Raw genomic sequence first — 14,952 nt, forward strand, 5'->3', positions numbered from 1 at the left:
AAGACAAAGGAGTGAGGCAGTCTGTGTTACAAAAATACAAACTTAAGTTTACAAATAAAACCGAAAGACTTCAGTAACACAAATTCAAAAGGATTTGTAAAGTATTACACAATGTTTTTCTTCTTAGCAATTTTTACTTTGATTAGTAAAATTTTTTTGCATTTATTACAGATTTGGTAGTGCAATATGCTGAGTCACTAACTTTCTCAGTATTTACAAAATTATTACAATACATTTAATTTTTATCACGACAAAACTGGTAAATAATAAAACTTCTTAAAGTGTTAGCATATGACATATCTTAAAATCTACCTTTTGTAGGAGTGTCATCTTTCTTCTTTTTTGATGGCGTTGACTCCGCATCATCACTAGCTGGTGAACCAGACCGTTTGGTGCCAGCAGCTGAGTTAGAAGTAGAGCCTGATGATGCTGAGGCTGATGGGCCACCTGCTGCCTCGGGAGGTGTGGCCACCATTTTATCAACATCTGCACGACCAGATAGTTCATCTGGTCGCTCCCAGACTGATGTACGAGAGGATGGATTGTAAAAAAAAACTCTACCATCACCTGTCCATACCACACACCTGTACACACAAAAGATGAGTAAAGCTTTAGTAATTTCAAAATAAAACAATCAACTGCACACCTCAATGCACTCAACATGAAGTTCAACAAGATCCACTATGGATAAAATAACAATTATTTAGTTTTAATTTCAAGCTGATTAAGTTTTAGGCGTTTCACTTTTATTCTTCAACTTATGAAAATTTTATGACGATGACTATTTTATATGCCAAGCCACGTCACTCCTGCACAAGCCATGCTGTGGACAGCTGACAATTATTGTAACTGTTGCACACACAGTTCTCACTACAATATCTACCTAGTACTGCAAATAATGGGCTATTGATGCAATTTTTACCAATGCTTCAGGCTATTCGACTTCAATATTACTGTAATCTTGCGAGATTATGGTTTGCAGCCTGGCTTGCTCACGATGATGTTTACAACTAAATAATGTTAGTGTTGTTTGGCCCCAAATACGAATGCACATAACTACAGGATTACAAATAAATGACGATAAGTTTTTACCCCATTTTCACCACTTTTTTTTATTTGGACAATCTGAAGATGGTGGTAGGAAGCAATCAAAACCAGTTATCATGCTTTAATTGTTTAAAGAGGGGAGAGGTGTGTGATAATTGCAGCATAAGCATTAAAAAAAAAAGAACCAAATTTTGGAAAGAGGCCTTCAAGGATGTAGAATGAATTAAATTATACATCAATTGACTACTGTGGCATATTTCCATATAATTATGAAAATGACTTCTGAATACTTTTTAAATCAATTAGCAGAAAACTAGCTACTTTGGAAAGAGCCATTACTCTATCTCTTATGCTACTATCAGCAGGTGTTCTTAACTAATACTTCAAACTAAGTAAACAAGTAACTTTACACAGAACACAATTAGTTGTCTACATACCCATAAAATTCAGGCCTGCTTAATATGAACGTAAGCACTAACTGAAACTTTTACAGCCTAGTCCACGTATTAACATTGATTATGAAAATGAGTAAACATTAAGAAAAGCAAAGTTGCTACTCACCATATGACGGAGATGCTGAGTCGCATACAGGCACAACAAAAAGACTGTCCCAATATAAGCTTTCAGCCAACAAGGCCTTTGTCGAAAATAGACCCCCCCCCCCCCCACACACACACACACACACACACAAATGACAATCTTTTTGTTGCACCTATCTACGACTCAGCATCTCTGCTATATGGTGTGTAGCAACTTTCCTTTTCGCAGTATTGTTATATTCCATCCCAGATTTTTCATTGTTTCATTATAAAATGTGTGGATAATAACATACGCTTTTACTTGCCTAAACGAACTCTCACTCTTAAAGAGATACAGATATGTTGCTTAATATTTCAGGGGTTTGTGAAACACCTGCACCCTTAACAGTTAGTACAAATGAGTTTATAATTCATAACTGGCATTCAGCTATGTTTAAGCAGCATTATTATTATTAGTTAAGGTATTGAGACGAATCTGGGTTTGTTGGGGTTGGAGTTTTACGTTTGAGGTGTTCCGTGGGCATCATGCAGCGATGAAAGACACTCTTTTGATGAGTTTTAATAATCACAAGTAGTCGCTCGAGTATATAGTGCAGTGTGTTGCGCCATGAAGCTCCTCTTTGGTGAAGTTCCATGGTGTTTGTCAAAACATTAAGAATACAGGACAAAGGAAAGAGATGAGTCTGACATCAGATGTCAGTCAGGCAAGATATTCTTGTGAAATGACTAAGTTGTAACCCAAGCTGTAAATTGAATGAGCTGTCATCTGGCCAATAAACCAGATTGTATCCACAGCACATAGCCTCTTCTTCTTTTTCTTCTTCTTCATAGTAAAGTAGTTTTATGGGAGGAATAGTTGGAAGAAGGTAAAAGCATACTTCAAGATGGCAAAAAAAAAAAAAAAAAAACACCCCTCACAAATGGTGACCGTGTTTTTGGAAACTGCAAAACAGTGTACGAGGAAACTCTAAATACAGAAACAAAGTTTCAAGTCTGATAATACATTGAGACGAAAGGACTATGAGAAGAAAACTCAAAGAGGAGATCATACAGCAGCATCCATCCAAGAGGCACCCACTTTAGTGAAGAAACAGCACAGGTAATGATGACAAAAGCAAGAAAAATTATGAGCAGAAGATATGGACATACGAGCAAATACCATGATGTGTCTCATTTCCTAATCTAATACCCTCAACATCACCCGACTTAATTCGACTACATTCCATTATCCTCGTTTTGCTTTTGTTGATGTTCATCTTATATCCTCCCTTCAAGACACCATCCATTCCGTTCAACTGCTCTTCCAAGTCCTTTGCTATCTCTGACAGAATTACAATGTCATCGGCGAACCTCAAAGTTTTTATTTCTTCTCCATGGATTTTAATACCTACTCCGAATTTTTCTTTTGTTTCCTTTACTGCTTGCTCAATATACAGATTAAATAACATCGGGGAGAGGCTACAACCCTGTCTTACTCCCTTCCCAACCACTGCTTCCCTTTCATGTCCCTCGACTCTTATAAGTGCCATCTGGTTTCTGTACAAATTGTAAATAGCCTTTTGCTCCCTGTATTTTACCCCTGCCACCTTTAGAATTTGAAAGAGAGTATTCCAGTCAACATTGTCAAAAGCTTTCTCTAAGTCTACAAATGCTAGAAACGTAGGTTTGCCTTTCCTTAATCTTTCTTCTAAGATAAGTCGTAAGGTCAGTATTGCCTCACGTGTTCCAGTATTTCTACGGAATCCAAACTGATCTTCCCCGAGGTCGGCTTCTACTAGTTTTTCCATTCGTCTGTAAAGAATTCGTGTTAGTATTTTGCAGCTGTGACTTATTAAACTGATTGTTCGGTAATTCTCACATCTGTCAACACTTGCTTTCTTTGGGATTGGAATTATTATATTCTTCTTGAAGTCTGAGGGTATTTCGCCTGTTTCATACATCTTGCTCACCAGATGGTAGAGTTTTGTCAGGACTGGCTCTCCCAAGGCCGTCAGTAGTTCCAATGGAATGTTGTCTACTCTGGGGGCCTTGTTTCGACTCAGGTCTTTCAGTGCTCTGTCAAACTCTTCACGCAGTATCGTATCTACCATTTCATCTTCATCTACATCCTCTTCCATTTCCATAATATTGTCCTCAAGTACATCGCCCTTGTATAGACCCTCTATATACTCCTTCCACCTTTCTGCTTTCCCTTCTTTGCTTAGAACTGGGTTTCCATCTGAGCTCTTGATGTTCATACAAGTGGTTCTCTTATCTCCAAAGGTCTCTTTAATTTTCCTGTAGGCAGTATCTATCTTACCCCTAGTGACATAAGCCTCTACATCCTTACATTTGAAGTTGGCCGGGTGAAATTATTTAACAGTGGGAAAGCCAGTGGGCATTCTAGCAAGATCCTCTCCTGGAAATGTAAAATTTGTAGCAGACATAAGCTGATAGAGGAACAGGAGTCTTGTCCTTCAGGTGCAGTTACAAAACACAAAGGAGGAACTAGATAGGATGAGAAGGGTGTAGTGCACTGGGGAATGGGAACTGGCAGTTGGTAAAAAGGCGGCTAGGAGGAAGAGATATTTGTTGTACTTTGCATATAACCAACAGATCCGACTAACTGTCAGAGTTTAGTGGAGAGTAGCCCCTTGTAGCTGTAGGTGTAGGAAAAATGCAGCAGTCCTCATCAGTGGCAAATTCTAACAGAAAGAAGACGATTCTGCAACTAGATAGTTCACACGGCAGAGATGTTGGCCAGCAATTGCAGGAAGTGTTGGGAAGTGAGTAGCAGGCCACCAGAATTGTTAAGTCTAGTGCAGCGTTGGTTCAGGTGACTTAACATACGGGAATTATGTAGGAATTTTACAAAAGAGGATCAGGTAGTGACTGTGGGTAGATCTGCGAATAGTTTTTATATGGACGGGGAGTATGATGTAAGTGGTGACCTCGTAAAGACTGCAACTCACGGTGGCACAAATGTACACTCTGTGCAACTGTTTCTGCGTCATGATCGGCCTCATCTTAATGCTGCTGTTAGGTGTGTTAACTGGGGCTGGAGAAGTCTCTGATGGCAGAGGGCATGGCTCATATTGCAGTGATGCCAAATGAGTCTATCAATAGTTCGGGTTTCACTAGACATGGCCTGCACTTCAATGGGTATGGGAGGGGGAGGCTGGCAAAGCTTATAGGTGACAGTGTTATGAGTGATGGTGGACTCACTCATGGGAAAATTACTATAGTAGTTGGTGTTAGAGCTGCTTCTTAGATAGAAGTTAGCTGTTAGGTATCCCTGCTTAAAAGAAGTCTATCTAACAAAGGAATCACCTTCAAAGAAGGTCGGGTATCCAAGTAGTTACGGAATTAGCATATTTTATCAAAACATAAGAGGTATTGTGAACTGATTATAGATGTTGACTCTGAAATTATTGGTATATCTGAGCACCACGTAAATAATTTGACAATCCAGAGTCTTCCTTTACCAGAATACAGATTAGCTGGCTGTTTTTGGCAAGTCCTCTGTGGAGTGGGGGAGTGGTAATGAATGTAAAAAAAACATTATTCCATTTGCGTCTGTAGATGTATCAAGTGGTAACAGTAGTACAGCCATAGACAATATTTTTATTCATTCTTCATCACTAGATGGGCTTTCTGTTAGTAAAAGGGTGAATGGCCTTTCAGACCATGATGCACAAATTTTAACGCTGAAAGGTTTTTGAACCGAAACAAACATTATACACAGAATGAAATTTTCACTCTACAACGGAGTGTGTGCTGATATGAAACTTCCTGGCAGATTAAAACTGTGTGCCAGACCGAGACTAACTCGGACCTTTGCCTTTCGTGGCCAAGTGCTATACCGACTGAGCTACCCAAGCACGACTCACACCCCGTCCTCACAGCTTTAATTCTGCCAGTACCTCGTCTCCTACCTTCCAAACTTCACAGAAGCTCTCCTGCGAACCTTGCAGAACTAGCACTCCTGGAATAAAGGATATTGTAGAGAACTTCTGTGAATTTTGGAATTTAGGAGACGAGGTACTGGCAGAATTAAAGCTGTGAGGACGGGGCGTGAGTCGTGCTTGGATAGCTCAGTCGGTAGAGCACTTGGCCGCGAAAGGCAAAGGTCCCGAGTTTGAGTCTCGGTCCAGCACACAGTTTTAATCTGCCTGGAAGTTTCAAACATTATACATAATTACAAAATATGCAGAAAAGCTAATCCAATGGCAATAGAGAGATTTTTAAACCTTGTTAAGGAACAAGAGTGGCAGGATGTTTATAGTGTCAACAACATAGATACAAATATAACGCTTTGCTTAATGCACTTCTCATGCTCTTTGAAAGTTGCTTTCCATTAGAACGTTCTAAACAGAGTACTAGAAGTAAAAGGCAGCCTGGGTGGCTGACTAATGCAATAAGGATATCATCCAGAACAAAGTGGGAATTATATCAAAATGTTAGAAATAGTCACAACTGATCCACAGTAGCCTATTACAAACAGTATTGTAAGGTAGTAAAAATGTTGTTAGGAAGGCAAAGAGTATGTGGTACGCAAATAGTATAGCTAATTCACAGGATAACATTAAACCATATGGTCAATCATGAACGACTTGTCTTGTCAGCAGAACAAGGTCGATGATATAAAGTCAGTTCGTAGTAAAAACATTTCCGTTACTGGTAACTCAGATATACGTACGGTATTTAATAACCACATTCTGAGCATTGCTGTTGAATTAAATAAAAACTAAGTTTCTACAGGGAATCATATAACTCACTTGGAAAATGACATGCCTAAAATACTCCTGTGTAACACCGACAAGGGGGAGATTGAGTCAATAATTAAATCACTGAAGACTAAGAACTCTAAGATACGGAGTACCTAGCAGAATATTAAAGTACAGTGCTGCAAATGGTAGCCTTGTATGTGGCCATATTTGTAATTTTTCCTTTAAGACCAATCAGTTTCCTGATCAACAGAAGTACTAAGCAGTAAAGCCACTTCATAAAAAGGGAGAAAGGGATAATGTGCACAATTTTAGACATATTTCTATGCCATCAGTGTTTGCTGAAGTTAGTGAAAAGGCTGTGTACACAAGGATAAGTGATCATTTCATTTCACATAATTTGCTATCGAATGTAAAGTTCAGTTTTAGAAGGGTTTAACAACTGAAAACGCTATATTCTCTTTTCTCTGTGTCATACTGACTGGATTAAATAAAAGGTTTTCAACACCAGGCATCTTTTTTGATTTAGCAAAAGGCATTTGTGTGGATCACAAAATATTGCTTTAGAAGTTCGACCCTTATGGATTATGGGAAGTAGCTTAGCAAAAGTTCACAGTGCTGAGAATAGCTATGATGTGGGGTATGAATGGGTCATGGTTAAATGGGGGGAGGGGGGGGGGGGTGCCCCAGGGATCAGTACTGGGGCCACTCTTGTTCCTTATTTATATAAATGATCTGGCCTGTACTATTACAAGTGATTCTAACATATTTCTGTTTGCTTATGACACTAGCTTGGTAGTAAAGGATGTTGCGTGCAACATTGGCACTGTTTGAAATTGACATTGGAGATTTGCTCCTCAATTTGGTCGTACGGAACTACACGTGTAAAATAAATAAAATGTAACAGTAAACAAATCACATTTTAGATTCAGGTAGTGATATGTGCGTAACAGATCCAAACTTTCTAGAACAGAATAACATACTGCAGTATTTTCAAGCATTTCCAGTATATGGAGCCAAGATAACAAAGCCACACGAACCAATGGCAAACTAATACAACCACAATCATTAAGAGATTTAGTGTCGATAAATATACATCTGAATACCCCGTGTCACTTATTTTAGGATTAATCATCACTATAATTCTACGTACGGGCTGGTTGTCTGAGCAAGGAGTTTTACTAGATTTCAGGAAATAATTTATAAAAGATTAACTTATGGGAAAGATTTGGAATTAATGACACTCCATTCTGAAACAGTTACATCGCAGAAATCTAAAACAACACATACAGCAGAAACAACTTTAGATAATTCTGATAATGACCATATACGATCATAATAAGCAAATGAGTAAAGAGGACATTGTAGCTAATATTAGAAAATCCTCAGGACCTGGAATAAAAGGGAAGGCAGATATGACAACCATACAGTGTAAACAAAAAGACATTTTCTGCCCGAGATCAGGACTCGTTAAACATTTTGTGTGTACATAAAGGTACAACTTCACAAACAATTTTCGTGAATCCTTACACAACAACAGTAGCAACAGATGAGTCAGTCAGGTAGGAAATAAACAGAATGATTATATGGAACATTATGTAAACTTCTATAAGTGTCATAACAATCTACTAGAAGTCTAAAAACCTGACGGATCAGTGTGGTTAGTATTTGAAGTAGGAACAGTTAATAGGATAATCGAACCAGAAAGGGACAGACCCCCTATCATTGAGGAGTTATTGACAAAGTTTACAGAGACAAAATAAATCAGTGCAATGGACACGAGAACTGGTTATTGGCAAATATCATTACTTCCTGATTCAAGAAAATATACCACATTCCTGTTTGAAGGGTAATAGAATTCAAAGTGTTACCCTTCAGTCTAACTGTTTCTATACCAATGTTCCCATCAAATTTCCTATGTCCACAGTGTTAATTTGCACCCAATTTTGCATCAACATATCTATAATTTCCCTGCAATTTATGGTTTATGAAAAAAATGTCATGGAGACGAAACTGATGTAAAATGACAGTGGCTGTCAAGTAGTGTTTACAAACGCTATGTGGTTACAAACGCTATGTGGTTAAGTTTATTGACATCAGGGTGCTCTATTCAGCGGATCTAAATTGGTAAAAGTTGGAACTATTAGTGCTGTATGTCCTGCCACTGCCAAGCTCTACTTTTGGAAGTAAAGGACTCTACTGCGCATGTGCATTTTTACGATTGTTGTGATCATGATGACACCTTTATCGAACCATATTCAGTTTGTTTCAGTGTATGGCTACTTGTAGGCATCTTCACTCACTTTGCATTGCTCAAATGTTTTTGGTTTAAACAAAGCACCAATTTTACATTTAGCAAAACATGTTTCGAGAATTTAATCTCATTGTCAGGTGCATATTTGTTTGTGATGTTACACGTACAATGTGAGTGATAGTTTAAGTGTGTGTGGTTTTCTACATAACTGAGGCAGCACATAAGTTGTACCGTAACCTTTTAAAATATTCATTAGACTTTACGCATAGTTTATAAATCACAGCAATAAGCTGACTACTGCTGCAAGACAAGGTATAGCTAATTTCACAAAATTAATATTTTGAGTACCACTAGGAGTGTTTTAGTAGTGTCAAGTCTATCATTCTGTATTATGATGCCTATCTAGATGTACATGTTGAAACACACAGCTGAACCCCCTCACAAAGGGATGTTATAAAGGGAAGGCCTACAATGAGAATGATGTGCTTCCAAAACATAAAAACTGTACTCTATACATGCACATACTAACCAAGGGGTTCCTGGAACAGGTGTACTTGAGACAGGACGCGATTTGTCCTGTGCCCTTTGTAATTCTTTAGCTTTTTCTTCCTCCTCTTCACGTTTCTTTCTAGCAGCTTCTTCTTCTGCCTTTTCTTCTGCTGTTTTCTCTTCTAGTTTCTTTTCATCTTCCCCATCAACCTGAAATTTGAGACAATATATCATCAGGATGATGTCTACCGTACTCAAGAGACGAGCAGAGAAGCATGCGCACACTGCTACACTTCATTGTAAAGTATTTTATACTAAATTAATGAAGGCAAAATACATCTCCGCAGTCTTGTTCTGATGCAGAAGAAAAACGATTGGCTTCTGTCAGCAACATACACTTCAAGACTGTGGATAACTGGCATTAATAAAAACAATTGAAAAATGGGAATGAGACAAGACGAAAATGCATAAATGCTTTGAGATATTGCAGCAGCCCTTTTTTTAATGCACTCAAACTGATACCAGTCTTCACCACTGCATTTATTAAGTTTATACTGGCTTATGCATTTCAGCCTTATGCCACTCTAAAAGTATCTACAACAGAAACACACAAAAAGGTAAAACATTGATAAAATACATTAAATGCACATCATAAAAAACATGGGGAAATAGAACTCACCAAAATATCTGTAACACATTCTTAGGTAGAACAAATCTGAATTTGTTAACATGGATATGAAATTTATGGCTTCTTCACTTAATGCTTCAACGTGCACAGTGAGTCAACTGTCATTCAGAGGTCATCAAATGATACAGACCAGAAACTTTGTATCCATGCCTGACAATCTCAGGTTTGCTTTACCTAAGAACATGGTATATAAATGTTGGGGTGTTCTACTTCTCTTCGCTTTTTATGATGTGCATTTCATGTATTTTATCTATGTTTTTCACTTAATGCTTACTACTTCTGTTTGTACGAAGTACATTTTGCACAACTGTACCAATGTTTTTTTCCTGATATCCTTCCTTGTATTTCTCTTGCAGAGCCTTTGAGAATGGCTTAAGACTGAAATGCGCGAGACACCATAAAATTAATTAATATATTGGTCAAGACTAACATCAGCTTCTGAATGCATGACAATAGACTCACTGTACAAAACTTTGAGAAGATTATAATAATTGACGCTTCTTAATTAGAACCAATAACCATCCCAAAGGTATTTGGCACACACTTCTGAATCTCTTTAACACTTGTCGGCAAGTGCTTTCTTAAATCTAAATGTTACGGACCAATCTTTCTTGCTACAACTAGAAATCCTTGTTTGCCTGGGCATGAACAAAAAACTCCACTAAAAATTAACTAATGGACAATTCTATCAGTAGACAAAACACAAACAACTACACTACTGACATTTCAACGATCTGTGCTGAGATCCTCTTCAGAGTGACTGAACTGCTGTATTCTGGGAATAGGCTTCCCTTGAGATACCATCTTATTTTGGATGACAGGTGACTACTGACATCACATACTGGTATGTCATTGCACAAATGCCTAAAATAAAGTTGATGTATGATAGGCTAAGGCATGTGTTCCTCTAGTAGGTGGCTGACAGGCAACAGCAAATTGTCAGCTTGTACCAAGGGATTGTGTTTGACTGCAACAGTACATCAATGTCCCATAGCAGTTCTCTTGTGGCCACTTGTTTATACTGATGAACCCAGATCTCGAGGAGCTGCTGGCTGACGAACGTGTGTAGCTCGTTGATGGGCTCATTGGCAGTCAGGTCATTGGTAACTTATAGCAATCCTCCCTGTTCTTGTTGTTGGGGTGTTTATTTTAATTGTCTTATTTTCTGCTGCTGCATCCACAGCTGCTGAGCAACCACACAAGTTTCTGGAAAACCAACAAATGTGACAGTTCTTGTGGTGGACAACTACAAATGATTTGCTGTGCTACCCCAGCCACATATAACATTCATGTTCTGAATGAGTGCTAACTGCTCGCTTGGTTTCACCAGTTTAGACATTAACAAAGCAGATTGTAAAAGCCTGCAGTGTAGACAGCATCTATGGAATCCTTCATGGGCCTATGAACTTGAGGACTCTTGAATACTTCTTAAATTCTTCCACTGTTGCTGATGCCTCTCACACAAGTCAGCAACAGGAATAGATTCTTCTCTTCCTTTTATTACCTTCACTGAGGTTCATAACTCACTGTATATTCTTACTACTAAGGACCTGTAAATTTAGAATTCATTTTTGGCAAAATTTGCATCCTTTTTTGTAAATAATTATACATACAAATTTGAAGGACTGTCACACTAAGTCCCTGAAAATGAAACCTCAGTGTTCTGAAACTCACTGTTAAGAAAGGAAGTGGTAATTGTGGATCTTTTTGAAAGAAATGGTTGCTTTAGCAAAATAATCTTTTTCCTTAAAATGGTGTTTGTTTTCTTCTTTTGACTATATTTAAGCTCTCGACAAAAGACTGTTTCTGTTGAGGAGGAGCAACATTTTCCCACCAGTAAAATGAGTGCTGCTCTGACAAGATGTTTCTTGATACTCCTCTTTCCCACCCAATACAATAGTTATAATACCCACATAGGATTAATTTTAGCCTTTTGTTGGCATTCATAGTCATGCAACCCATACTTAACATTATAGATAGAACACACACGGCACGTTGGGTACGAGTAAACCCAAAAATAACTATTCATACATTAGATGCAGAATTTCGGTGCAACTGTACACTGACAGGTTTTGTTTTTCAGTCGCTATAGTGCACAGTGCAGATGCGATATATAAACTGGCAGTCAGCCACAAGTGTAAACGAACAGAATTTCAATTGCCAGAGAAGACAGAGGTAGGGTGCAGAAAAATCTCTGCCTTCCTCTCACAGGAGAGTCGGCCTATGATACTGTTCCACATTTCTGAAAAAGCAGAACTGGCACACAGTCGTAGAGATCGCCGATGCCTTCCGGTGCTGTGAGGGTTGTAATCAAACGTGGTGGACATGGATCGGACTTTTTTCTCATGTATGCATTTTTTGGGTGTCCCATGGCTACTGCATTACACTGCAAATATCTTAAGCCTGCCATTCAACTGGACACAACTGGTTTGGCACCAAAGCACTGAGTCCACATCTATAATTTAACTAGGAATGGAACTGTTCTGTTATTCTATATTTCTAGTATGAAATGTGTGTTACGCAAGATACTGAGTTGCTAATGAAATCTATGTAGCTCTGCTTCCCCAGGCTGCCATATGATGAATGTATTGTCTACATACTTCATGCAACAACAAGGTCTTTTTCTTAATATTAGACTGAAGGAAATTGGATTATGTATAAGAATTTGTATCAATGAATCAATGAGACATGTGACACTCCACTGGAGAAGAGTCAAGTCCACGAGGTAATGACACAGAGTATTGTCTACATTAGATGCAAGGAGACTGGAAGCAGGCACTATGGGACAAAGAGAGGGACTAAGCGGAGTTTTGATTGGCACAAATATTAAAGCCTTGATTCTACATATAAAAAAACCACATATAATGTTTTGGTACTGGAATTGAGCTGTGAAATTAGGGTAAAAGCTTATTAAGCTCATGAAGGCATAAGATCGACAGTATTCTCAAGTACCATAATGAATATTAAGTTGGAACTTGTCTGACGAAATTTAGGGAATCATAGAAAACCTAAATATGGTAAGCTGAACATGGATTTGAACCTTGTCCACCCAAACCAACAACCATGTTGTCCTTGCATGTTATCGAATGCCGCCTACCCAACTACCATTAGATTGTAGTCTCCGTATTTTCTTATCTCTTGGAATGCAGTTGATATCTATCGTGTATCCAATTTCCTAGCTGCAGAACTGCCCAACTCCTCTTCCATCCTAATTGTTACTGGCACACCAGTGTTGTTCTATTAGAGGTTTTAAAAGGCAGACATGATGGCGGATTACATCAATACAAAAATGATCAACATAATTAGAGAACATACGAATGTTGTATCACGAGAAAGAAAAAGCAATATTAGTGCTTTATACATTAACAACACACCGTTAAAAAAAATGATGTTTACAACTGGATGTTAATATTATTTTCTCCAGCCCTTTAATTCATTACACACAGTTACCAGCCACTGCAAACATCCTCTGAACAGACGAAGTCATTACCTCTCCATTGACAGCTGTCTGCTGAGTAGAAGCACCAGTGTCTGACGCCTGCACTGCTGCAGCAGTAGCTGCAGCTTTTGGAGTTGCTTCTGCTTCTGCATCAGTCTGTTCTGGAGTGACATGGTCAGTTGCAGGGGCTGCAGTAACCACAGCTGGAACAGCATTTGCTGCAGCCACAGAGTTTGTTGGTGCAGCAACAGGAGCCACAACTGGAGTTGCAGCCACAGTGGTCACAACTGGAGCAGGCACAGCAGTCGCTGGCACAACAGCAGCAGCTGCTGCTGCAGCAGCAGCAGCAGCAGCTGCAGCCACTGCAGCAGCAGCAGGTACCGGAAGTGGACCTGCATTTGCTGCAGGACTAGCCACTGTTGAGACACCCTGCGCTGCTGCTAATTTTGCTGCTGTAATAGTAATAAATTCAACTGACAACACAATTTAAAAATAACAAATTTTACAGTATTATTTAATGCATGGAGGGGGGGAGAGGGAGAGGGGGGGTTATATGTAATCTTAATGAAAATTTTCACTGTGTTATGAAGAATACTACCTAAAAAAATATAGCATATAAGATACAGCCATGCTCATGATAGCATCACCAGACAGACTAGTGCAACATTATTCAAGTTTAATTTGAAACAATAGCAAATTGTTTGCTATGTAATCAACATTTTTCATCAGACTGTTAAGTACTACTGCAAAAGTACAATTTTTCAGTATAAAAGAGGTAGTGATGAATCAAAATTTTTAAATGTCATGTATATGAATCAAAATGTGGGTGACACAGGAGTGTATATTTAATATACAGTCACAAAAACTGCATACTTCATTCGCCCCCCAAATATTCTGTGCACCTTTAAAAGGTGTGCATGATTTTTGTTCAAATTAAATAAAAGATTGTCATTCTTACTTAAGCAATCTTGTAATTTCTTTAAAATCTTTCCCATGCAACACCTATAATATACATACACACAGTGAATTGTCATAATTAGTAAGGTGTAGCTGTCCTCTGTGCAGAAATTCAACTTGGGGCTTGCAGGAAGCTTATTTACATACAACATAAATGTGCAGAATACCAAAATTTTATGTAAGCTCACGGAAGACATCCTTAGAATACACAAAAGATTTTTAAAAGTGAGGCATGAATTGGTAAGTTTAATGACAGCATCTCTAAAAACTGTCATTTCTGTCATGAGGTAATTAATTTAATGAATACCCACAAATCTTTTGCTGTTACCTGTTTACAGTAGTTTATAAATCTGTAATATTAACAGAATAAAAGGGACATATCAAAAAATACTGCACAAAAACTGTGGCAGTATTTTTAATGTCTTTCTAGCAGTGTCTGATAACAAATCCATCCAGGGAAGGTAGAAATGTTATAAATTCTGTAAGATGCTAACTGCTAACCACGGCAAAGTAACTAATTATCAAAGGGGATTTCAGTGAAGTTTGCGTGATAAATCTTGATTGAAAGATTATTAAAGTATGTTCTATTCTTTAACTTATGTTCTATTCTTTAACTTACTTTCTAAATCCTTAAGAACTTGTGGTTTCTCCCATACACTCTCCCCTGCTTTAGCATTATAATAGTATGAACGACCATCTGGAGCCTTGTGTTCAGTCCACTCTGAAGCTCGAGCTACTATTTCAGGGTCAATCTAGAATGGTACAAACGGAAGCAATGTACAGTCAAAACATGCCAGATCAATCATTGTAACACACATACAACTGATCTCCAC

General features: G+C 38.2%; 1 protein-coding gene across 1 annotated transcript in view; it reads right to left on the bottom strand.

Moving 5' to 3' along the window:
* LOC126201124 (transcription elongation regulator 1) overlaps positions 1 to 14,952 on the bottom strand; it is a 266,120-nt gene that overhangs the window by 142,566 nt on the left and 108,602 nt on the right. Inside the window, exons 7-10 of the mRNA XM_049936763.1 lie at positions 14,739 to 14,871; positions 13,214 to 13,614; positions 9,076 to 9,245; positions 313 to 584 (exon numbers count right to left, since the gene is read on the bottom strand). Of these exons, the coding sequence (XP_049792720.1) occupies positions 313 to 584; positions 9,076 to 9,245; positions 13,214 to 13,614; positions 14,739 to 14,871 (976 nt within the window). The remainder of the gene's footprint in view (positions 1 to 312; positions 585 to 9,075; positions 9,246 to 13,213; positions 13,615 to 14,738; positions 14,872 to 14,952) is intronic.

This window comes from Schistocerca nitens, chromosome 1 (assembly GCF_023898315.1).
Source record: "Schistocerca nitens isolate TAMUIC-IGC-003100 chromosome 1, iqSchNite1.1, whole genome shotgun sequence".
NCBI classification, from domain to species: domain Eukaryota; kingdom Metazoa; phylum Arthropoda; class Insecta; order Orthoptera; family Acrididae; genus Schistocerca; species Schistocerca nitens.